We start from the raw sequence: 25,129 nt of genomic DNA, 5'->3' as shown, positions 1-25,129 counted from the left end.
TCTATCATAATATCCGATTCCTGTCTCAGCCTGCATTTTCTTTTAGACCCCAGCTGCTGATAAGCAAATTGAACCAACTATTGGGATCCAGGCTTGAGTCGATCGTAGTTGCCTTTGAATTTTCTGGCTCGGGTGTGGCGAGTGAAATTTCTTTTGTAGGCGGAACTGTGATCCGGGAGCTGCAATCATACATCCTATTTATTTTCTCTACATCACCATTAGAAAAACTTAGACGTTGGCCCAATCGAAGTGTGTCCTTTGCTTGCTGTAAATTTAAGAAAAAAATCAGTTGACGGGATTATCAATTATATATATTTTCCCCTATCTATTGGGATCTACAGCCAACTCACCTTAGGCACAATAGTCGGTTCGCCATTCCTTGAGAAGGCTCTGGCTGAGTAGTGCATAACGCTATCGAAATCGTAGGGCACTCCAAAAGCCTCGGTGCTGTCCACCTTTCTAAAGTTTCTCAGCGCTTGAACGCGTATATTCTCGTACTTAATGACCACATGCTCGTCGCGCTCCTTGCGGCTTTGCTCGTGCAGAAATCCAAGTGCATGCATCAGCTCGTGAATCACTGTGCCGCGCCGTCTCAGACAGCCAGGTGTCTGCAGATTGATTTTCTGCTCGCCGCCTATGCGGCCCACAGCAGACCAGCATCCCGAGAAGTCGTTCCAAATAGAAACGAAGTCGCTCTCGCCGCTATATGGCACAAATCGGATGCATGTGCGCCTGTGGTACTCTACCATGGCAGCTTGGATGATGAACAATTCCATGTGGTCGAAGTCGCCTTCGATCTTGTAGGGCACAACGCCGTTGGGCCAGCGTGAGGTCTGGGTAATTATACCATTTCGCATAGTGACTACAGGCTGCGGCACTAGAATATCACCCTCAAGATAGCTGCCCAGCTCCTCGGGATTTACTTCAATGTCAGCGCTAAAGTTGCCTACCAGAGCTCCCGTTAGCTCCTGGTCCGGCTTGCCAAGCAAGGCGCTGCCATAGGCGCTCAAGTCAATGATGTCTTTGCTAAACGACCAGGGATCTTCAGAGGACCTTTCCTCCTGGGGACCCAATGGCAACGTCCAGGTGGGTGTGTGTATTGAGAGGAAGATGAAAATTAATCTCTGCATGGCTTGCCGCTTACTTAAACTTTGCTTAAACTACATTGAACTCTAGCGGTTTTTATATCTAAATGAAGGCAGGAATCTCTCAGACAATTGCTATTATCAGCTTATGTGTAATTATAGCAATACGGAACTAGACAATATGGGGCCCTTTTGACTATGATTTATAGCGATTATATCTGACATATCTATTTTTATAACAATTTAGAATACTCCGATTTGCAACATAGCCTCCAAACTGGCAGCCCTTGCTGATATGATAAGGGGTTCTTAACCCGCAGCTCTAGGAAATGGTAAGCACTGGATATATATAGCTAGGCCCTAAGAACTCCAAAGGTGCCTACTTCGAGGAGCAAGCATCTGCTAGATATTACTTCAAAAATATATATAAAAATGTAAATTATAAATAAATATAATAAGTGAATAGTTCGCGAAACTTTTTGAACAGCACTCGCATATAAGTTTGGTTTCTTCATATTTTCTACCCTTAAAAATATTACGCCTAAGTTACAAGTTTGTCTTGAAGTATAAACAGATTTTACTTCCTTCTTTCCATTGAAACTTTAAAAAGAAAATTCAATAAATTTGAAAAGAAATTAATGTATTCTAAAAATTAATACAATGAAGTTAACAATGAGTAAACAATGAAAAAATATCATTAAGGATTATGAAAAGTAAGTCGAAACCAAATTAATAAATAAAAAAAAATTTGAAAATGGTTAATGGCGATAGTAAAATTATTAAGAGAAAACCTTTATTCCTTAAAAATTGTCCCATATCCAAATTAAATGTAGTATAAAATAAATAAATAATATGTACCCAACTATAATATACAAAAATTCATTATAAAAATTTCATTAGTTTCAAATCGGTTTTCTTTTCTTAGTTTTTCAAATTGCCTTTTTGATTAATTTTAATTAAAATAGTTTATAGAAATATTTCTTATTCATAAGAAAAAAAAAAACAAAATACACATATTTAATTATATTTAAAATTGTTGCTACTTTATTTCTTATATACTTTGATCAGTTGGAGATTCGTGATAAATAATTCTAGACTAAGTTTGTATGCGAAATGCTTTAAATAGTTGGTCGCAGTTGGTGATCGTATGAATGGGGAAGGGGATTCTGGCTCTAGTTGCTGGCTGCAGTGGCCTTTTCGTCTTCGCCGTCTCCAAGGCCCAGGCCGCTGATGAGGCCGCTGAGGAAACTTTCAACGATGGGATTGCCACCAGCAGCCGCGCCTGGTGCTGCAGCGCCTCCACCGGCGGCTGGTGCAGATCCGCCCACATAGCCACAGTCATACATGCGATTCAGTTTCTCTACATCGAAATCTGAGAATCCAGTGCGCTGACCCATTTTAGAAGAACCCTCCGGGCTCTGTGCATGAATATGAAAAGATTAGCTTAAAAAGATTGTTGGAAAACGAGTGACTCCATTGACTCACCATGGCCACTATAGTGGGTTGTCCGTTGGTGGAGAAGGCGTTCGCTGAATAGTGCATGACGCTGCCATAATCATATGGCACGCCGAAGGCTTCTGTTGAGGCGGCCTTCTCGAAGTTGGTCATGGCCGAGGATTGAATGTTCCTGTATTGGATGGCCACGAAGCTGTCACGTTCCATGCGGTTCTGTTCGTGCAGGAAACCAAGGGCATGCATCAGTTCGTGTATGGCTGTGCCGGGGCGACTGAGGCAGCCAGGCGACTGCAGATTCACCTCCTGCTTGCCACCGACACGACCCACCGATGACCAACAGCCCGAGCTGCTGCTTACAATCGAAATGTAGTCCCGCTCACTGCTGCGTGGCACAAATCGGATGCATGTCCGCTTGTGGTACTGATCGATAGCACCCTGGATCGTAGCCATGTCGCGAGCATTAAAGCTGCCGCGGATTTCGTAAGGCACGACACCGTTGGGCCAGCGCGAGCTCTGTGTCGTCAGGCCGTTCTTCATGGAAATAGCCGTCTTTGGTATGAGTATGTCGCCTTCTAAATAGCTGCCCAGCTCCTCGGGATTCACCGTGTCTGTGTCGGCACTGAAGTTGCCCACCAAAGATGCTGTTAGATCTAGATCCGGCTCACCATATAAGGCGCTACCATAAGAGCTCAGGTCAATGATGTCCTTACTGGGCGCCGGCTCATCAATCCCGTTCTCGGGAAGCTCAATGACCTCGGTGTCATCAATATCATCGTACAGCGCCAGTGGCACTGCCTGTGCACAGGCCAGGCCCAGAAGTAGAAACAAAGACAATCGGGACATGTTGGATTGTTTGGATTGGTTAGTTCTTTTGGTTGCTGGTTAAAGTTTGACTGTGCTTTGGTCTGGAGAAGACTGGATATATATACTCAGTCAGTGGTGTTCAGCGTGCCCGCCTTTATCAGTCGGCAACGGGCTATTATATACATAAACATATTTTTTTACCGGCAGACCTTCAGACGTGCACTCGACAGTGTTGTTGTCGTCATCGTCTTGGCTCGTCACACGCTTTTATTGGTGGACAAATATTTGGGTAGCGCTCATAGCCAACCGTATTACTGCTATATAATTTTGTTTTTGTTTTTAGGGCGAAATGACTTTCATAAATCGTATCAGTAGTGTGTTTGCATACGCCGAGTTTAACGACATTTTCTTAATGTAGTTTTTTAGTTTTTCGCACATAAGAATAACCGATAAGCATTATCGTCTTGACCTCTATACAAGATAGATTTATTTGCTACAGTTTGCTTATATAATGCCGCTGTGATTTAGACTGGAAATATCAGAGGTCATGCTTAGGCACTTATGCATAAATAAACACAATTCTCATTATATCCTAGCTTGAAATTAAACAAGCTAGCGACTCACAATTAAAGTCATTTAATTCATATAGCATAAATTCTACAACTATAGCTTACGTGCGAACGAAAATATATTGAACTTCTTAATTTATAGGATATCAAATGAATTTTAGACACTGACAATAATAAAATGATCGTGATATGGATCAATTCGCATGCTTAAATACTTTGTACAATGCACATACAGCTCAAAACGGCGGCGGCTTCAAATAAATATGGGGAAAACATCATAAAAAATCCCATGTTCTTTTTGGTTCATTAGCTGGAACAGCTGTGTAAGCCGAGTGCATAAATTGGGTTCAAGTGCAGATGACAGCCGTCATCGTCAAATTGTTGTATTAGTACATTGAGAATATTTAATGAGTCAGCGACAGAACATATATTGGTAAAACTCAAATTGTTGAACTTTTCGTTGGTTTTATTGTGTGTGCTGTTTGCAGCTGATTCTCTATGGATCGAAGCTCATTTCCACAACCATGTTTGAGTCTGAATTTGAAAACTCTTCCTCCTCATCGAATTTCAAATTCATTTTAATACCACCCAATTTATCCGTATTTATTACGCGTCGGCTGCTCGGCGTTGTGTATTCATTTACATCTTTCAGTGCCTTGCGGCAAATCTCATCGATGGTGGTGGGATCATCCATCAAGTCCTCAATACAATCCTTCAATATTGTGGACGTGACAATACAATCGCGATTCAGGGCTAAACTCTTGTGGAAATACTCAATAGCCTCATCCAAGTTTCCCAGTAGAGCGTGTATAAAGCCAATAGCAGTGTATGTGTTGCCGCTTTGGGGTTTTAGCAAAAGCGCCTGCAAGCAAACAATTACTCATTACTCATTACGAACAATAATAGGAAAGTAAAAAAAGCTCTTACGAATTGAAAATTGTATAGCGCATCCTCGAACTTTTGTATTTTACGATAGGAGTGACCCAGATTTATAAAAAGCGGCTCCCAGCGCGCCGACACCTCCTCATTATTGGCTTTGGCACGTTGCCTAACAATGTCCACGGTACATTGAAATATTGTGGCCGCCCCATCGAAGTACTCGTACTCGTATTTAATCACGCCCAGCTCATGCAGCACATAAACATCCATGGGCGCAATTGTCATGGCTTGTAAAAAGAACTTCTCAGCCAATTCCAGGTTTTTGGTAAGTCCACACTCCACTCCAATGTAAAGTAGAGGCAAATGACAGCCGCGCATAAGCTGGGTGGCCTTGAAGTAAGCAGCCATTGCCTGCTCGTGCTCGTTCTCGTTGGCAAAGGAGTGTCCATAAGCCAGCCAAGCGGGGCCATAGAGGCGATCCAGGGATGTGGCCTTTGACAAGTAACGACGTGCTGGATCACTCTTGCCTATCATGTCATAGTAGCAACCGACAGCATACCAGGAAATGGCCTTATCCGGGTACCGATCGACCAACTTGTGGGCAACATAGAACAGCTTATTGAAATCTCCATTTTCCACAAGACAAGCAATTTGTATGGTCAGTGCGTTATTGTGAAATGGATCAACCTTCAACAAGCTATAAAAAATATATAGTTTTATTTTAAATATGGAGTAATTACATAGCAAACACAACACTTACCTGCTGAGTATTTTCAGGCACTGCTTGTAGTCACAGTCATAAAAACATTTTTCAGCCTCAGCGGCTAGGAGATCTGTGCTGCGCTGCACTCGACTCAAGCAATCGTTAAGCGGCATTAAACTGTCACTCTCATGTTCGCGCGAGCCTCGACGATTGGATGCATCAAAGAGCGAGCGGTGCGTAGTATCAATCATAGATGAAGCGCGTGACAGGCTTGTTTGTAGAGAAAAGGTTGGTGCTTTCAGATCGTCCAACACTCTGTAAGATTTGCACAATATTCATACAATCAAACTATAAAGCAATGCTTAATTAAAACTTACTTCTGTGCGGGAGACATAAACTGGCTTGATGCCATTGGCACCTTGGACACCGAGGGCTTGGGCACCTGTGTATCCGTTGAACAGGTTTGCTGCACTCTTGCCGTAAACTCCTTAATATACTTGAGTACGTCCGGATTTACAATCGGCGAGATTTCTTCTGCGTTACGCGCTGATATAAGCTCATAGTACTTTTTCAATCTAGACTCGTACAGTTTGAGGATGAACTTGGCATCAGCTTCGCTGGATTGTTGAGCGAGTGGCAAATGATGCATCAGCTCAAATTCTATAACACAATTAAAATGTATTTATAGGAACTCGGTGGGTTGCTTTGGCTACTTACCCTCCCAAGCCATGAGCATTTCGTGCTGCACTAACGCTTCAAGTGCCTCAAAGCAATATATAGATTTGTGTAGAGCCTGTACATAGAAATCCATGGCCATTCCGCGATTGTCCAATGCTTCAAATACTTTTCCCTTGACCAGGAATATAGAAGCCAGCAATTCGTTTCGATTGTTTTCTTCACCTCCAAAAACGCTGTTGCTTTCGAAATAGACTCCGCTGGCTGTATCCATAGGCTGATTAATCACAGATGTGGTCATAGTCTCAACCTCAACGACTTGTATGATGTTTGCTGCCTCATTATATTGCTTGGCCGCATAGAGACTTTCCAGCAGTAGATTGAAGCATGGCAGCGAGGACTTCTCTAGCTTGTAGTGTTGGATTGTATGGGCCGCACGATGGAACTCGCCAAGCAAAAACATGCATTGTGCCTGGTAGTAGACGTCCCGTGGCTCATGGCCGCTTAAAACAGATACCTTTTCGGCCCAAAACAAAGCTGACGAATAACGGCGCTGTGAAAAATGTTTTAAACGATAAGCCCCTACGTTTGATTAAAATGCTTCAATTTAATTTACCATGTCAATAAACTGTCGAACTAGTTTTCGGTACACCGAAAGATCAATGTGATCATTTGCGCCATCGGTATTACTGCTTTCACCATCGCCAGCCATATTATTAAAATATTATTTATGTTTTTGACCAATTTGTTAGTTTTTCTGTGCCGGCTAGCGCTGGAGTGAAACGAGTAATCTGGCAACGCCAATGTCGACAGCTGGTGTTGCCATTCACACAAAATAAGTAATGGCACTGTGAGAAATTTTTGGCTCGGCTTTTCAAAATTAAACCTGTAAGAACAATTTATTTAACTAACAAAATTATAAATTAATATTTGTATATGTAATTTAATAAACTTTTTTGAATATAGTTTAAGTCCGTTTCTCAATTCAATAACCAAAAAATGTTTGTAAATGTTCAATGGTTTTAGCCAACCTCCTCGCAACTTGTGTGTTGTCCTGCGCCTGATTTTGATGTTGGAGAAGGAGATTAGGGCAGCAGCCAACCTACATAGAGATTTCAGTTGCGCTCTCAGCATCTGTCGTCGTCAGGCTTCAGTGTATTTCAATTGCTCGTTAGGTGAGGTTATTGCATTTCTGACTTAGCGGCAACAAGAAAAAGTTGAACCCAGCGGCAGTGCAAATAAAAACACTTCTTTTTTTCGTTGCTGTTTAAATTAAAATAGAAAATATACACAACGCCTTCATCTTGTAGCCTATTTTTACAAGTGTAAAGCAAGAGACTGCAAACTATACCAAGAGCAACAACTGTAGCATAGTAAAATTAACGAAAACGCGTGCAAAGCACACAACACAACTTGAAGTAACGGTTACAAGCCGGATAGAACAGTGTGAGAAAAAAATGTGCTTTGCATGCATGCAGTAGGACGACAAAAACTGAATGCGCGTGTAAAATTGAAATTAAATTCAACAAATTTATGTGAGTGACGCGTGCAACAAACTAAACATAAACTGCATCTACTACAATTTCGGGTATGTAAATACTTACATACAAACATTCATTCATACATACAAGCATACTTGCGAAATTGTAACGTTTTACGTGTGTACAAACATACATACATTCATAGGTATATATGTATATTTAAAAAGGTAAATGGGCCCGGCACGGCAAATCGTCGGCAAATTTGATAGTTGTGTGCGAAGAGTGTACCCGGAGGAGTTCTATAAGGGCAAATCTAAGTCGCATGATTGTGTAGTCTCGGATGCATTTATACTCTCATCGAGTGCAGCTTCAATGCCCTTTTATAGTGCGTGTTGATTTCGTATTGTTATTGCTGTTTTTGTTGTAGCAGTAGTAACGGAATCGTCGGCCCTCGTCACTGTCTTTTTACAACTTTCCGTTGTTCCATGAGTATTTTACGTCGCGCACGCCTTGCCAAACTCACGTCATTTGCCCAACAGCTCCAGCAACAACAAATACTGCTCTCCTACTAGTCGACCACTTTTTACAACTACGAATACGCACAGAGAGGACCACGGGCAATAGCAACAAGAACAACGACAACAGCAACAACATTAGCAAGAACAAGAACAAAAACTACCCAAGCTCCGTTGGCGCTCTGCTCTACTCGTTGTTGCTGTTGCTGTTGCTGGTTTGCTGGCTCTGCGGCGTTCTGCTCATTTCATGCTGATTTATGGTTCTAATAATAGCTTCGCTTCCTGTTTCTCAAAAGGATTACAGCCGCTGGCGCACGCACACGGCCGAGACGCATACATACGTACATAGACATCAACACGTCCTCAGCATAGCACAGGACTCTCATCTTTTGAGTGCCGTGTCCATTTTAGCCCATCACCACATTTAGCTATACAAAAAAAATAAAAATAAAAAATTAAAATAATTACTGTGAACGACAAAATTATGAACCAGTCGCTCGCACGAAAGCACTTGGAAAGAACTTGTCGTTGATTACGAAGCGGGGGCATGGCGGAAAATGGTTAATTACAGTTATGTTTGCGGGGATACGCCTTGATCGATTTACAGCGTTTAACGCTTAAGTGAGCTCATTTAGAATGGTTGAATAGTGTGCGTGGCTGTGTACGTGTGTGTATGTCGATGGGTGTGCGTGCTTGTTTGTGTGCCGACTTAGAGACTTACACGCATTAAGGAAACCGTTGAATCCTAACATGAATATAAAGTAAATATTTGAATTTGTGTAAGCTAAGCTTAAAGTTTTGATATTCAATTTAAAAGTACCAAAAGGAAGAAGAAAAATAAATTGGAAGTGAAATTTATTTTAAGTAAAGATCTTGAATGTCGAGGAAATATGAATTTAATTTGCTTTCCAAATTTCAAACAGGGAACAAATACTTTATATAGTCTTGGGAAATAATTGAAAAATTTTTAAAAATATTTAAAAATGTAGGTAGAAAAAACTTAATTAGATTTAATAAAATGTTTATGTATCTATATATCTATCTATCTATGTATCTTATTATATAGAACTAGCTAAATACATTGTAATAATGATATCACATTTAAGTTAATTTAAATTATTAGTTTTTATTTCTATTCTATTCTATAGACATATTTAACATTTGTTTCGTTTCTTTTCCATATACTTCAGCAGGGTGCAACCCGAGATTTTCATCATTGACAGGGAATAATGAATCGATGATTATTTGCGTCAGCTGAAACGGCCGCCGCATCTGCTTGCTGTCTGCGTAGTGAAGTGCCGAGTGGTGCCAAATCCTTATTACCAACAAGAACAACAACGTCAACAAAAGCAACAATAGCAACAACTATAAAAGCTAAGCATACCATTTTGGCCAGCAAACATGTTTGCCTGAGGCACGCCAGACAACATTTTTGGGCAGCCGCATCATCGAGTCGAACATTGCTCAAAGAAAGGACACTCGCTGCGCAGCACAAACCATTGAGCGTATGCCAGAGAGCGACCACGGTGGGAGAGTGAAAGAGCGAGAAAACGAGAGCGAACTGAGAGCAAGTGGTGAGGCAAGCCGCTTGGAGCTTGGAGCTGTTTGCTGTTTTGTTGCTTTGGCCGGCACAACAAGAGGCCAAGAGGCGAAGAGGTGCGAGCATACGGAAGTGGCGACATCTGTTTTGCCGCTTTGTCAGCTTATCCGGCAGCCGATGCTGTAGCCGACGACAGGCGACCGCAGCAGCAACAACGACCACGAGGACGACGACGCCGACGCTGAGAAGGAGCGCGCACGACGACGGGACTAACGGCAACGTGAAATACAAGTGTGGAAATTGGAATTTTTATTCAAAACAATGCCCCTGCTGCAACAGGTATGTAAATAATAATAAAACCCATTCGCACGCCCAGCCCGAACGGGCATGGCGTGGGGTGGAGTGGCGTGGCGTTAGCCGTAATTGAGCCGCTCACGTACAACTCCCAGATGAGCAAGAGAACCAGAGCGCATCAGCTGGTTCCACGCCCTGCAAATGCTAACAGCAGCTGCAGTCCTTTCCCCATAGCTGTTCGCATTGTTGCCTCTGCTTTTGCACCTTGCACCTCGATATGATTGTGTGTATTTACGGGAGCCATATCGGCTCAACTTCTAGCCACTGACTGATTGTGCATATGACAGTAGACCCTGGGATGATGATCCTAATCAGATTAGTGCTTAACTTTATGCGCCTCACGGCAATGCAGTGTCAACTGCTGCTCCTGCTTCTTCACGTTTTTCCCCATCGCACTTTGCAGTCGACTCTTGTTGTCTGTTGCACGTTATGAGTAGTTTAATTCGATTAAACTTGCGGTGTTCGCTCATAGTGTCTGCTCCTAGACAGTGCAACGCCTTCAACTAAGCTGTCTGAATGTCTTTCTGTCTGTCTGCCCGCGTGAGTGTGTGTTTGCACGTGTGGAAGGCGTTTAATTGTACTCTGTGTTGCGCAAAATAGTTGCGTGATTTAATTTTCTTCGCTTTTATATATTTTTAATTCATTTAAATGAATTTATTAAATTAAGCAACATGAAACTATGACATATGAAAGCTTTGACTACTCTCTGCGGTTTCTATATGCACATAGGAAAAAAACTAAATATATATAGTATAACAAATTGAATTGAAAATTTATTACTCTACTGCAGTACGAACCTATTTTATGACAACTGCGCTTTGGTCTTTGACATTCTCTCAGTCTCAATAGAAAATATTTAAGAAGATTACGTTCTCGTGCGCATTCAATTGACTTCGACATAATGCGCTGGCAAATGTCTAGCTACGGTGATTTTGAGCATGCTTATTTAAAGCATATTAAATACTTCCAAGAAAAATCTTATATTTCATATAATAAACCGGCTTCTTGCCTTTGCTTATAATATTAAAGACAATATTGATATAATACGTAGGAATCTATTGTGGAAATATTAGAAATTCGCCTCAGTTAATATTATTGCAAGTTAGTAAAGTCTATAAAACACATTTAGATTTAATTGGGCTTATTTAAGATTTCAAGGAACTATGAGATATACAGTGGGTGCTCTAAAAGAATTTACCATTTCCAAAATAAAAATTATTATATTTAAGGAGTTATACATTTGTATATATTCACCAATCTGGATATCTAGCAAAACTATTGATATACCAATTAGACAAAGTCAAGTTGCATATTAGTTAAGATACATACTAGATTTGGGGCTTAGTTATTATTTTTTTACCAAGATTTTCTGTTCAAGTTTTCAGCTTTACCATACCAATTGGTGTAAGTTCCCAGTTCAACCAGATGCGTCCCTCTCACTCCTTCTCTCACTCCCGCTTTCTCTCTCTTTTAATCTTATATGTTGAGACGCTTAAGTGATATGATGGGTCTTTATTTATATTGATGAATTTGCTGTTGTTTTGTACCTAAGTCATATCAATTCATATATCAGTTGCCATCTTTTGTGACTATCTTCAAAAAATGTCATTTTAGTTAATATTTTGTCAGCTCAGTCAATTTTTGCGGTAAGCCTCTCCGCCCAAATTGTCACTTGTCTCGAGGGCTTCCGCCCGGGGCGCTGCCTGCGTTTCCTTCTTGGCAGCGCTTAGTAAAGTGACACACATGTAATCATTATAATATGGCTAAGGCACGGCTTACGCACATGTTACCCGCTGCTGTCACGCTTAAACGATACCAAAGTCCTGTCAATATGTTTGTGTGGGTGCGTGTGTGTGTGATTGCACTGTAAGACGTCTCCCTCCGCCTCCATTTGCTATTGCAACGCTATTGTTGCATGCGTAAGCGTCTCATCGCGCTCACTCTCTCTCTGTCTCTCTGTCTGTAGACCTAACTGCTCGGCATCGTCGTCTGTCATTCAGTCGAAACGCCCAGCTACAATGTTACTCATTGTCGACTGTAAAGGGCCCCGTCTATTGCTCATCATTCAGCCATTTAAGGAGGGCCGTAGATGGGTGGGTTGGGGCTACAGCACGGCCTTACAATGGAGGCTGTGCATTTGTTACAATGTTTACACAAATATTTAAGGATAATCCGACCATTTCAAAGGGGTTATTATGCAATTTTTCTTCTCATTTTATTGTTGCTGCAAAAAAAAAAAAAAAAAAACGAAAAAAGAATTCAAAAAATGTATAGTAAAAGTAAGTAAATGCAAAATGTCAATTTTGTCGTGTAAGCGGCATTCCCATTGATGGCAATGGCGGCTGCAGCTTGTGGGGTGGATTGGCGCAGTACGCCATTGTTGTTGCCCTAATATAAAAATGCATATTTATATAATGCACACATGCATACATACATACTAAAATATTTTGTTTATACATATTCATATTTATTTGGTTGTAATGTCTAAAATGCCAACGCCGATCCGTGCAGTAATGCTTCCTGTGCCACTGTGGCGTATACTTTATATTATTTCATTTCCTTCGCCCGTCGCTTTATTTATATGTATTTCATGTAATATATTTTATTTATGTGCCGTTAGCCTGCTGCTAAAAACGCCTATAAATAAAGTACATTTGTCGTTTGTACAACATTTTATTTGCAAAAGTTCATTTTGCCCGCTGTGACACAGTTTATATTCGTAGTAATACTAATAGTTGGAAAATGCCTCACTGTATTAAGTTCCTTCTTGTCTGCTGCTCACAAAATGTTTAATTCATGAAAGGTGACTTCTCCGCGCTGATTAGAGTATATAAATATTGTTGATTTGTGTGCAAAGCGAGTTGATTTTGGTAATCCAGCTGATTAATTCTGACTGCTATTCTTACCTCAATTCCTACAAGAACTTATCCTCTTTGATGTGATCAAAGAGATCAGGTTTCCTTGTATGAACTGTCAAAGCATTGACATGAGTAAAGAGGGTGAATTGTTATAGTTGAAATATATATTGCTAAATCATTAATGATATTTATTCTGCATCAGGATCAGCACTTAACTATGTTAACTAACTATGTTAATTTGACTGTCTATAATTATGCTTTCCCGGAATAAATAATAGTCAACGTCACACTGCAGCTAAAGCTACCAATATTTATTATTTTTAATTACTATATACGAAAGAGCACTCGACTTGCTGAAAGTTTCCCCGTATTTTCCACAAATACAGTTGGTCTTTCCCTGATTCAGGGTAGTTTCTCGTCGAGAACTCCCAAATAAATGTATTTTATTAAACCACTTTGGAGGTATTATCACCTTCGTTAAGCTAAAAATCAGCTATAATCGAAATGCTTTCTGCAATTGCCAGTTATTAGCCTTCGCGCCAGACGCTCGATAGGCAAATCATTGGCATTATAAAAGAAAATCCAAACGAAATGAAATGAATAAAGAATCATTTCAATAGGAAATCATTGTGCTAACCATTTGCACTTGCAACTATATATATGTATATAACAATATATATAGACATACATATATACGTCTAAATATATAGCAGAGTTTTTTACTCTTAACAAAAGGCAGCCAGCCTGACAGCTTAGCGACTATGGCGTTGGCCAGCGGAATGCCTTGGAATGCCTTGCACCAGCCGGGCTCCTTCCCCGATGTCGTGCAATATTCAAGACGTCCGTCTCATGGAGCTCTCACAATGGCAGCGAAAGCGCCCCGAGGCACATCATTAAAATGTCGATAGCAAGCAAATCACACGCCCGCCGCCAGCCAGAAGGGATATAAAAAAATGCGACGCGTTTTGCGGTGGGGTGCTTGAGGTTCGTAGGATTCTTGGATTGCTGGATTGCTAGATTGCTAGATAGATGGCTGGCTGGTTGGCTGGCTGTTTGGGCTGTGAACTGGGCGTAGCCAGTGCAATATGCGACGCTGGCATTAAAAATTTCAAAAATTCAATTGAATTTACTTTAGCACAGACATCGTCGCATCGCATCACATCGCATCGCATCGCGTCGCTCCCATCCAACTAGCACTTAATGCATGAGGCATGGGCGTGGCTAACAACAATGATGTTGTGTGTTATCATTAAAAACGCGCAAAAAACTGCAGTCAAAGAAAACAAGAGGCAAAACAGCAGAGTACAAAACAATAAAACCAACCATAAAAGGCCACGCTGCAAAAGCGGAGTTTGTTGCTTTTTAAATAGGCATGAAAAACTTTTCTTCCTTTTTGTTTGCTACAAAATAAAAGCAAAGTATGAATGCAGCCTGGCCTAATGCATGACGGCTAGATACGCTCTGGACACATGAATAAATTATTGGGTAATATTTAATAAATATATTAAATAAAGTCAAGAAAGATTTTACAAGACTAAATATCTCAAAATTATATAAAAAACAGAAATAACTGAAGTACTAATTAAAATTTCTAATAATTTTTGATTAAATGTTCGAAAAACGATTGAATCTCAAAGAGGAAAGCATTCGATCGTAGTAGTTTCTACGTAGACCTATTATAAATATTCTTATCGGTAAACAATTGATTGATAACAAATCCTAAGACTATTATTATTAATATCAAATTTGTTATACGTATATTTAACTAGATATATATAGTTATACATATTAATAGATATATAGAGAAGAGACATGCATACGCTAAGTATTCGTTGCATTACTATCTAGCTAAGCTATTTTTATAGCTTGTCTACATCATATTATGGGGTATGCAAATATGCATCATACGCCCTGTTGTGCGCGGTCCAAAGCAGCTCAACTCGCAGAGATAATACAGTACGCAAAAAGCGCGTGTTTTATTTCCACTTAGCAGACACGCACACACACAACAGTCCCACACGCTTACTCACACACATAACTATATTGAATGCCTGTTAACGGCTGTTTTTTAAAAAATTGTCTTCTCTTCGCTGTCTTTCTCACTGAATCATCTCCCCACACACACACATGCACACACACTGAAACAATAACAACGACAGCGGCAACAAAAGCGCACAGGCATCGGAAATGTTGGCGTTGAAACTGAAATGTCGCCACGCTCGCTTCACGTTTGTTTGCGTCGTAGGCGGCAGTGGGGTCGGGTGGGGTTGGCTGGGGTGCCATACGTCCTACGTCCATGTAAACGGGACGCAGCTCTGTCAGAGAGTTGCTTGAATTACGATATTGTTATTATGAAATGGATGCATGAGCCAGGAGCAGCGGCAGAGTTAGCTGCAACTGTTTGATAGTTCATTCAAAGTATCATTTAATGCTGTGCACTTAAACTGTGTGAGAGTGTGTGTGTGCGTGTGGGTGTGTAGTTTAAGCGACTTCGTGTCAAGGCACAAATCAAGTGCCGCTGATGAAATGACATTTAACATGCAACTCAATTTAATTTGCCCCGGCAATGGCATCTCCAGCAAAATATCAAAACCGAAAGGCACACACACCCCCACACCCACGGCCAGCCAGCACAGCTGCAGTTACATCCGAGAGTGCTGCTGCAACTGTCTGGTGTGTGGGCGCATGTTGCATACTTGTAGGCGCACTGCAATTACGTGCCACTGCCACTGCGTTAGGCCTGGCATTGTGTTCGTGTGACCTGCAGGCATTTGAATCCCATCCAATCGATTGGGCCCACGCCCACACCCACGCTCATGCTTACAACACAACACAGCACAGTTGCCCTGTAACTTGGCTCCTCAGCATGGAGTAGCATTATGTCCTTGTGCTCTAAGCGTGTGCAGTTCAGCGCTGTGCTTTTTAATTTGCAATATTAAACGCTCAATTGTTGCCGGTCGCCCCTTGCCGCCCCCATATTGAAAGCAGAGATAAGCGACAGATCTGCTTCAACGAGGGCTTTTCTCAGGCTGGCTTTTATAACAAAACAGCTTGCAAGTCATCAAATATCAAATACCCACTCTGAAAAGGTGAGCTGCTGCTGCTACTGCACAATTGTAAGCGCTTGCCACTTACTATAATGAAAGGACATTTTTTAAGGAAACAAAGCGCCTCAGCAGCGTGAGTCTGAGGTTAAAATATTTATTCTGCCATTTAAAAATAATTATAAAATTATTTTTAAGTGAGCAACACAAGAAATTGCATCAGTGAATAGCCTTTTATAGTAACTTGCTGTAGTCAGGAGTGTCTGGCTACGAGGTACCCGGAGCTTCGTGTATAACTTTTGATATTGACTTATCTGAAATTTGAAGTAAATGATATTTTAGGACAACTTAATAATATTGTCAAACTTGGTAAAGCTCTATAAATTATTTTTATATATCGAGATTGATCTTCAAGTGCAATAGGAGCAATTTCTTATAGTTTAAGTCCCCAACTCTTTTAAGTTTCGATATTGATAAGCCCACACATACTGATTTAAGATCAGATATATTTAAAATATTTGAGTTTACTAAATAGGGTTGAATAATCTAGAAGTGGCTTTGAGTTTAGCTTAGTTTGGCCTATAAGAAAACAAACATTTATAATTTTGCACAATTCTGATTTACTGACTGGCTAAAAGCGAGGCATTTATTGAAAATGCATTCAACTTGCTGCTGCTACTTATCAACACCTCGAAAGTAGCCGAACATATTCATTTTTAAAGCTTAAGTGCTCGTTAAGCAAAGCGTCTGTCCGTCTGGCAAACATTATCACTCACTTAAGAAGTGCATATAAGATGTTATGTGGCTGAGCGTTCTATAAGCAAAGTAAATTCAAATGTATTTGCCAATAACTTTTATCCTTTATGGACTGCCGCTGTTCCCAAGTTTGCAACATGTAACCGACCATAAAAAATTACAACTGTGCATTAACCTTTTGCGCTTTGCTGGTCACTGGGGGTAGCATCGCATCGCATCGCAACGTATCGAATCGAATTGCATTGAGCGGCAAGGACAACAAGGACGCCAGCTTCATTGGGCGCTTATCACTACATGCCATCAAATTTTAATGTCAAACCCTTTTTGGCCAGGCCAAGACACAGTCAAGCAGTGGGGACCGGGACCAGGGCCGGGGCCACAGCCGCAGCGGGCAGCAACAAATAATAAGTGTTGTAAACGATGCAAACATAATAATTTGTAAGACTTCTGAAAGCGGAAACTTGTAATTTTCTCAAACAGCCAACAGAGACCCCCATTTGCCCCTGTCTGGGGGCATCTTTGTGTGTGTGCTGCACATATGCACTAAAATGCAGCCCCGAACATTCCAATTCCAGTCAAGCGGTTGCCAAAAACGAAGAAAAAATAAGAAATGCGAAGATGAAACCATCAAGCAAATGTACAGCAGCCAAGTCGAATGGACACTGGATAAATAACTACTGAGTTATAGTGCCAGCTCGATGGCTGCTTGCTTGGCGTCTATACTCTGGAAGAGCGGCGAGATTTCCAAAATATCTACATGGGACAATCAGAATCAGCAGGCAGGCAGTCAGGCAGGCAGGCAGTCAGTCATTGGCATGGAGTCAGGCTCTGGGCAAAGCCACCACAAGCAGCACCATTGAATCAAATTTGAAAAATCCTTGACGTCAAAGACAAACAAAGGGCAATAGCAATGTGCTCGGACAGGATGTGTCTATGGGTTGTAGTAAAGGCTCAGGCATATATATATATATATATATATGTGGACATATGTATGTGTGGCAAGTGGTTAAGATTTTTTGTCGTATTCAATTTCCTAGTTTGTGGGTTTTATTGTTAGATCGAGGAGTACGTTAACTAGGCCTTGCTGTTTGCTAAGTTAATGATATTTCTCTAGACATAGCATCCTGCTCGGAAGCCCTTTGCAGTTAAGCTTCTTGAAGAACTGTTTCCGTTGCTTTCGCTCGGGTTTAAAGAGCATTCATTATTCGTTAGATGCAACATGAATATGCATAAGTAACCCTAACTAGTGTCTTACGACTGTGCCAAAGCCTCTCAGCTTTCGGCCTTTCGCGTATGCGGATGTAGATGGAAACTCGTGGCCTCGACATTACAAAATATCTTGAAGACTATTTGTAATTTGCATTCATTGACGCCGTTTTTATCGCTGGCTGGAAACAAACTGTGAAATCTCCATACGTATGCCATGGTAAATGTGTCAACAGGCAACGACAATGTCGCCATTCAGCTGGTTGTCCATCGACTTACATTTCCACTGACTGGGGGCGTATGTTGTGTGTGTACGTGTCTGGGTCTGGATGTGGGTGTGTGCGTCAGTATGTGTTCGCTTCCTGTGAGTGTGTGGATGCTCATGCTATTTCCGACTTTTCACGTACCTTCATCAAGTTGTCATTCAATTTTTAAATCCATAGCAAGTTTTGTACTTAACATAGTTGTGACAAGTTGACAAAAAGTAAGTATGCCTCCGTTGACTTCCATTTAAAACTTGCCACACACACCCAGCTGCCTTGAAAGAGACATTTATCAGAAGAGAAGCGCACTTCAAGCTGTAAAATTAAATAATTATCAATTTAGTAATACTTTGAGTAATTTCATATGAACAAATCATAACTTGATAAATACACAATATATAATATTAAAAAACAATCTGTTTCTCAAAATTTAAACATTTTCAAAATCATATTTTAAAGCAAATTTAAAAACGAAATATTTTATTTTAAAGTGCCCAGCTATTATGCAAATTTGCAGTATGCAATATTTATAACAATTGTAAATAATTATAGTATATAAATCTTTAAGCAATTGAGCTTAATATTTCTATGTCACATATTATTCATATATATAAAACTTGTACGTAATCCCCATATGGTTAAGGGTTCAAGTTGCAGCTGAAAGTTGACTTCTACCTGTGCTGGCTAACTCTCATCAGTGCTGTTCTGAGCTGCCTTCATTAGATTATAAATATTGTAAATAATGAATTAAATCTTTGAGCAATTAAGTTTAATCCTCTTTCGATCTCTCTCGTTTGAGAGCGCTCTTCACATATAAATATGCATCTTATTCCCATATGGTTAAGCGCTCAAGTAGCAGCTGAAAGTTGTCTTCCACCTGTGCTGGTAAGCATCTATCGTCAGTGCTGCTCTGTCCTGCATTAATCCCCACGTAATGAGTTGTACGCCATTTTGCGTTAAATTGTTTGGTGAGTGCCTGATAACAATATTTGCACTAATTTGGCATTTTTAAGTGTGCTCCACTGACACTTGATGCGCTTTTAATTGCGCCGAATGCTCGAGTGTACTTTTGTCGAGCTGGTGCCGGAGAGCATGTCTGCTGGCGGCTGCTGTTTGGGGAAGAGGAAGGCGATTGGGGGATGGTGGATGGAACTATAGCTATGCCTGTTACTGTGGCTATGGCTGTGACTGTGTGGTTGGCAGTGTATCCCACTACGTCTTCTACTACTGCCAGCTGCTGGCTGGCTTGTGGGTGTCCTTGTGCTTGTGGCTGTCTTGCCAAGTTGGCTACGTTGTTGCAACGTCGCCTGCCGTCATGTGGCAAGAAATGCTAAAGATAAACGATTCATTAGTTGCCACAATATTGGGCTGACTTTAATGACAGTGTGTTGCGTACATGTGTGCATGTATTTCTCTGTGTGTGTGGATGCCTGCCACAATCAATGTTGCATGCCCCTAACAGATGGCAACTAAAATTTTATTTCTATTCAAATTCTTATATTTTCAGTACGAGACGCCTGATTGCAACGCGGCTGGCGGCAATATGCGTGCCTTGAGCGGCGCCAGCTCTAGTGATTTACTGCAGAAACATTCGATTAGCTCAATACTGGAGCAGCATCAGCATCATCATCAACAACAACAGCAACAGCAGCAGCAGCAGCAGGATCTATTGGCTAGACGCGCCGATGCCAGCGATGGACTAATATCATTCATAAATGGTACGTTGAGAACTTTATTGAATAAAATAAATATAATCTTCTATATATATATATATATATATGTGTGTGTGGCATATACATGTGTGGCATACATCTATAACTGCAACTGCAACTACAACATCTTAAAGCAACTTATCAAAGTCATATAACAATACTGATCTATCCATTCTGCTGTGCTACTCTCTATATCCATATTAATAAATATTGATTTTGAGATTTGTATTTTCTATTATAATAGAGTATACAGTCGGCACTCTATAAGAAGGCAGCTGATATGCGGGGAGCACAGGGCTGTGTCTACAAAGTAGCTGAGCCAAAATATTGCTTACTATGAAAGCTTTTGGTGCTAGCATTTAGTATAATTGGGGATCCCATCGGAATTATTGTCATGGTATAGAGACGTTTTTTGACACTATAAAATCATCTTATACTGGCACTGCTGGCATTTTCTTGTCAATATTATTTGGAGTCTAGCAAACGGACGTATAAATTTCAATCATTTTTTACCTTTTGAAGTCGGCACACAAATATCCTTCGATAGTTAAATTATTATTATTCTTTATTTTGTTTAAAGTAGTTTAAACTAGGATCGGAGTTCCTTATACAAATTGCATTATAAGTAAACACGCCCAATTGCCATTTGCAAAGGAAGCGCAATAAATTTTCAAGTAATAGTCAAATTTTAAATTGCTAAATACAAAATTTAGTGTGTGGAGTACACGTAACCCGAGCAACAAAGCATTTGAGCATTTCAGCATTCCAGACCGTCAGAACAGGAAGAAACTAGTGGCCATGTTGGGTATTGAGGAACTATATATGAGAAAGACGCCAAGCGTGCTGCCAAGTGGGTCGCCCACGCAGGAGACATTCGAATTTGGCATCAACTATGACGGCAAAACTATCGGCACTAATACCAGCAACACAGTCGGGACCAAGACCAGCGGCACAGCGAAATCTTCTAGCATTGATGAGAACCTTGGCATGATGGCAGCTGGTGATGGCGATGGCCGACAGAACTTGGCATACGACAATAATGCGAGTAACAACAACAATAATAGCAACAACAACGCAACCCAGTGCAATTGCAGTAAGTTGCTTGATGTGCCAAAAAAAAAAAACAAGAAAAAGCTTTCGCATCGCATCGTATCATATCACATCGCATAGCATCGAGACTCGGTTGCAATTGGATCCAGTGCACAGTACATTTATGCCTAATTTATTTGCAGAAGCATTTTGAATATTTGCAAAATGCTTGAGGCACTTCGGCAATGGTCAATGTTGCACTTGAGTGTTGTAGATGTTGCCAGTAGCTGCCGGTTGATTTATTGATGGCTGCGCCAAGTCAACGATAACTGTTGACTATTCACACACATATATATATATACATATGCCTTGAGTCTCTTCTCTTTATATAAATATATCCATGTATATTTCTGATTTTTATTACAGATCCAATCACACTGAACGATCTGCTTGGTTTGTGTGGCGGCAGCGGCCCTGCAATCGCAGCCCAGGCAACAACAGCACCAGCCCCAACAAAAGTAGCAACAACGGCAGCTGGCATTGCAAGCGGCGCCGGAGGTAACGGCAGCAGCAGCAGCAGCGGCGTTAATAACTTGCTACTTGGCAATTCGGCGACTGCTGCAGCTGCCGCTGTCGCTGCCACTGGCGATTGCGGTCAATTGTCGGCGACTGCCGCGTCCTATGCACCACTGACACCTAGCTCAACTCAGTCCTCGGCCTCGCCAGGCACCAAGTCAAGTTTTGATTACTTTCAGGTAAGTTCTCGGCACACACATGTGATTCTCAAGCTTGTTCTCGTCTATGTGGACTCCTGTATCTTGTATCTTGTAATTGCACCGAATTTGCACCAAAAAAACTATTCTCTAACTTTGTTGCTTGCTCTTTCTTTCTTCTCTTTCTCTCTCTATTTCTCTTTCTGTGTAAACCAACGCTCTTGGACTGTATACTAAACTTATGATTTTTGATTGATTTCAATGTTGTATGTGTGTGTGTCTCTCTCTGACTCTGACTCTGTGTGTGTTTAAAATTTTCAATTTATTTGATTTCTTTTCTTTCTTTTTCGGGTGAATTGGCGAACTTAGTTTGAAAATGTTGCACAAAGTAACCCACTTAAGGCTTTCCAAAGATCAAACATCAGCTTCGATTGCTCTGCACCCTTATCGCCAAGTACGCCTTCATCTATTTACAATCGCTCCTTTCACAGTTCACCTTTAGTCAGGTAACGATGTGGCACCAATTTAATATTTTTCACAAGCCAACGCATTTACTCACACAACTACCGATAATATTTGCAGTGATAGCAGCAACTCCTCCAGCGCCAATGGCTTATCGTTAGATTCGATTAATATGCTGTACCAGCAGCAGAACTTCAGCAACTTGAGCGGCAGCAACAGCGGAAATCTCGGACTGAATCTACAGAATGCATCCACACGCTCTAATTCGCCAGAGAGTCAGAACAGCAATCAGTCCTTCAACGAGCCCAATCTTTTGGACATGATCGTAAGTGTCGCTCTAAATAGCTTTGTATATATGGACTCTGAACTGTTGTTCTTCACAGAATCTGCTCTCGGTGAACAGTAATAAGCTCGCTTCTTTACAACAACATCAGCAACATCATTTTCAACAGCAGCAGCAACAACAACAGCAACAGCAACAGCAGCAGCAGCAACAGCAGCAGCAGCAGCAGCAGCAGCAACAATTGCAGCAACAGCAAAAACAGTTGCAACAACACCATCATCAACAGAAGCAGCTACAACAGCAGCAGCAGCAACAGCAGCAGCAGCAGCAGCAGCAGCAGTTGCAACAACAACAACAACAGGCTCAACATCAGCAGCAGCAACAGCAGCAGCAACAACAACAACAGCAGCAACAACAGCCGCAGTTTAACAACCTAAATCGCAACTATGAGTCGCAGCTGTTAAGTGGATCCCAGCAAAATTTCGATTTGAACAGTGATTGCCTGAATCAATGTAGTCTTGAGAACTTTTCAATAATGGATATGGAGCTAGCCAAGTTGCAGAACTTGCAACGGATCAATACGCTCAAATTGTTGCAGGCACAAACGCAACAAATGCCATTGCTTAATCAACTGCTACAAAGCTATGCGAGCAATTTGCCTACTGCCGGCAGTTCAAACAGTCTTAATAACACTTCAACGCCCAGTTTGGGCAATCTTGTTGGCGGTACTGGCAGCACTGTTGGTGTGGCACCGAGTGCTATTAGCAGTGCCACTGATTGGCATCTGGATCGCGTTGCCAAGTTTTATAAGAACTCGGCGGCAATATGTGAAGCAACATGTACTTGGAGTGGGCAACTGCCGCCGCGTTCCCATCGCATGTTGAATTACTCTCCCAAAGTATTTCTAGGAGGTATACCTTGGGATATCAGTGAGCAGTCATTAATACAAATCTTTAAGCCTTTTGGTTCCATAAAGTAAGCACAAAATATCTAAAGATCTAATCAATCAACATAATTTGTGAGTACTTCATTGATCTATTCCATTTTACAGAGTGGAATGGCCCGGCAAAGAGCAGCAAGCGGCACAACCCAAGGGCTACGTCTACATTATATTCGAGTCTGATAAGCAGGTGAAAGCTTTGCTTTCAGCATGCGTATTGCAGGTTGATGACTCCCATTGTGGCAGCAATTATTTCTTTAAGATTTCGTCTCGACGCATCAAGTCGAAAGATGTAAGTCGTTGAATTGGGGGCAGCTTTACTTTATATTTTTTTATTAACTACATTGGAATCAGGTGGAAGTCATACCTTGGATTATTGCCGATTCAAATTATGTGAGATCAAGCTCTCAAAAGCTGGATCCCACTAAAACTGTATTTGTGGGCGCCTTGCACGGAAAACTAACTGCAGAGGGATTGGCCACAATTATGGAAGATCTATTTGATGGCGTACTCTATGCTGGTATTGATACAGATAAATACAAATATCCAATTGGCTCTGGGCGCGTAACTTTTAGCAACTTTCGCTCGTATATGAAAGCTGTGTCGGCCGCCTTCATTGAAATCCGCACCACAAAATTTACGAAGAAGGTTCAGGTGGATCCGTATCTGGAAGATGCACTCTGTTCAATTTGCGGTGTACAACACGGGCCGTACTATTGTCGGGAACTTTCCTGTTTTCGGTATTTATGAACCAGCCAAATGAGAATGAATCGTAGTTGATATTAATTTATGCTCATATTTATATCCGTTGCAGTTACTTTTGCCGCAGTTGTTGGCAATGGCAGCACAGTTGTGAAATTATTAAAAATCACAAGCCCTTGACAAGAAATTCGAAGTCGCAAACCCTGGTTGGTATTGGCCCGTCAGCGTCATCATCTACAATTTCGTTGGCGTCGTCGGGCCATCGGTTGAGTATCGAACAGAAGCTGCAGCAACTTGGTCATCATAGTAACCAACAGCAGCAGCAACAGCAACAACCGCAGCAGCAGCAGCAACAACCGCAGCAGCAGCAGTCGCAACAGCAGCAGCAGCAGCAACAGCAGCAGCAGCAAAAACGTATTCAGCTTCAGCAACATGCCAATCAGCAGTCAAACAACTTGAATCTCTTGTCAACAGCTGGAAGCAACAATTCTGCAGCCAATTCTTTGTACAAATATCAACAACAGCAACATCAGTCGACGATTTAAGTGTGTGTCTACCTTATACTTTGTACGCACTTTCAGCGTGCCGTTTTAAATAGTTCCATATTTATGTTCATAATGGGATCTAATTTTGAATTTTAAGTGATACCAAAATTTATGCACTTTTAGGCAACAGGAAGCTTAACCTTTCCGAATGGACAGATTTGGACGAAAATTATTTGTGTTGCACACCCAATCACAATGAATCTTGTAAAGTTACTCATTTATTTGATGTATTTACTTAAACGGTACGATATTAAGTATATGTACATATACATTCTTTTTCTTTTAGGCTATATACACGAGTATGTCTCACATAATCAACTCAAATACATAATATTTTTTGATAATCATGCTTACATATCAGCGTTTGAAGCGGGCATTCGAATGCTAACTGAAAACAGCTACCCCAGCTACTTGAAATGGGCCATTTCCATTATGTTACTTTATTTTTTCTATTCAGTGCTGAATCAAAAAGCTGTAATATTTTGCATACAGTATTATCTTATTTAAGAATCTGTCATTCTGGAAACTGCAAAAGCTTTTTCTGTTTAGTTTTCCC

The 25,129-nt window shown here is 41.0% G+C and overlaps 4 protein-coding genes across 7 annotated transcripts; 1 reads left to right on the top strand and 3 right to left on the bottom strand.

Moving 5' to 3' along the window:
- Positions 1-10: 10 nt before the first annotated feature.
- On the bottom strand, positions 11-1,130 carry LOC111596605 (zinc metalloproteinase nas-8-like). Its single transcript, XM_023310887.2, has 2 exons — positions 351-1,130; positions 11-265 (listed from the first exon to the last, which is right to left on the bottom strand). The coding sequence occupies exons 1-2, from the start codon at positions 1,128-1,130 to the stop codon at positions 26-28; spliced, it is 1,020 nt and encodes a 339-aa protein (XP_023166655.1). The 3' UTR covers positions 11-25.
- Positions 1,131-2,257: 1,127 nt separating this feature from the next.
- Positions 2,258-3,383, bottom strand: LOC111596597 (zinc metalloproteinase nas-1). The gene is made up of 2 exons (XM_023310877.2): positions 2,571-3,383; positions 2,258-2,503 (listed from the first exon to the last, which is right to left on the bottom strand). The coding sequence occupies exons 1-2, from the start codon at positions 3,381-3,383 to the stop codon at positions 2,258-2,260; spliced, it is 1,059 nt and encodes a 352-aa protein (XP_023166645.1).
- A 651-nt stretch (positions 3,384-4,034) lies between these two features.
- LOC111596595 (cell division cycle protein 16 homolog) lies at positions 4,035-6,976 on the bottom strand. The gene is made up of 6 exons (XM_023310873.2): positions 6,787-6,976; positions 6,213-6,723; positions 5,873-6,155; positions 5,553-5,810; positions 4,841-5,489; positions 4,035-4,775 (listed from the first exon to the last, which is right to left on the bottom strand). Exons 1-6 carry the CDS (start codon positions 6,880-6,882, stop codon positions 4,410-4,412), a joined length of 2,163 nt encoding a protein of 720 aa, XP_023166641.2. The 5' UTR covers positions 6,883-6,976; the 3' UTR covers positions 4,035-4,409.
- A 442-nt stretch (positions 6,977-7,418) lies between these two features.
- LOC111596596 (alpha-protein kinase 1) lies at positions 7,419-24,836 on the top strand. 4 transcript variants are annotated; one of them, XM_030224713.1, is made up of 10 exons: positions 7,419-7,758; positions 9,360-10,045; positions 19,695-19,905; positions 21,355-21,683; positions 22,011-22,147; positions 22,224-22,428; positions 22,487-23,361; positions 23,438-23,618; positions 23,681-24,066; positions 24,141-24,836. In XM_030224713.1, the coding sequence occupies exons 2-10, from the start codon at positions 10,028-10,030 to the stop codon at positions 24,571-24,573; spliced, it is 2,775 nt and encodes a 924-aa protein (XP_030080573.1). In that variant the 5' UTR covers positions 7,419-7,758; positions 9,360-10,027; the 3' UTR covers positions 24,574-24,836. The 4 variants fall into 4 exon arrangements, with proteins under 4 accessions (XP_030080573.1, XP_030080572.1, XP_030080570.1 ...); XM_030224712.1 differs by having other exon boundaries at positions 9,357-10,045; XM_030224710.1 differs by lacking the exons at positions 7,419-7,758; positions 9,360-10,045; positions 19,695-19,905 and adding exons at positions 20,350-20,573; positions 20,661-20,992.
- Positions 24,837-25,129: the final 293 nt, after the last annotated feature.

This window comes from Drosophila hydei, unplaced genomic scaffold (assembly GCF_003285905.1).
Source record: "Drosophila hydei strain 15085-1641.00,03,60 unplaced genomic scaffold, DhydRS2 tig00008119-arrow-pilon, whole genome shotgun sequence".
Lineage (NCBI taxonomy): Eukaryota > Metazoa > Arthropoda > Insecta > Diptera > Drosophilidae > Drosophila > Drosophila hydei.
The sequence above is the reverse complement of the archived record's forward strand: the minus strand, read 5'-3'. Positions and strand labels throughout refer to the sequence as shown.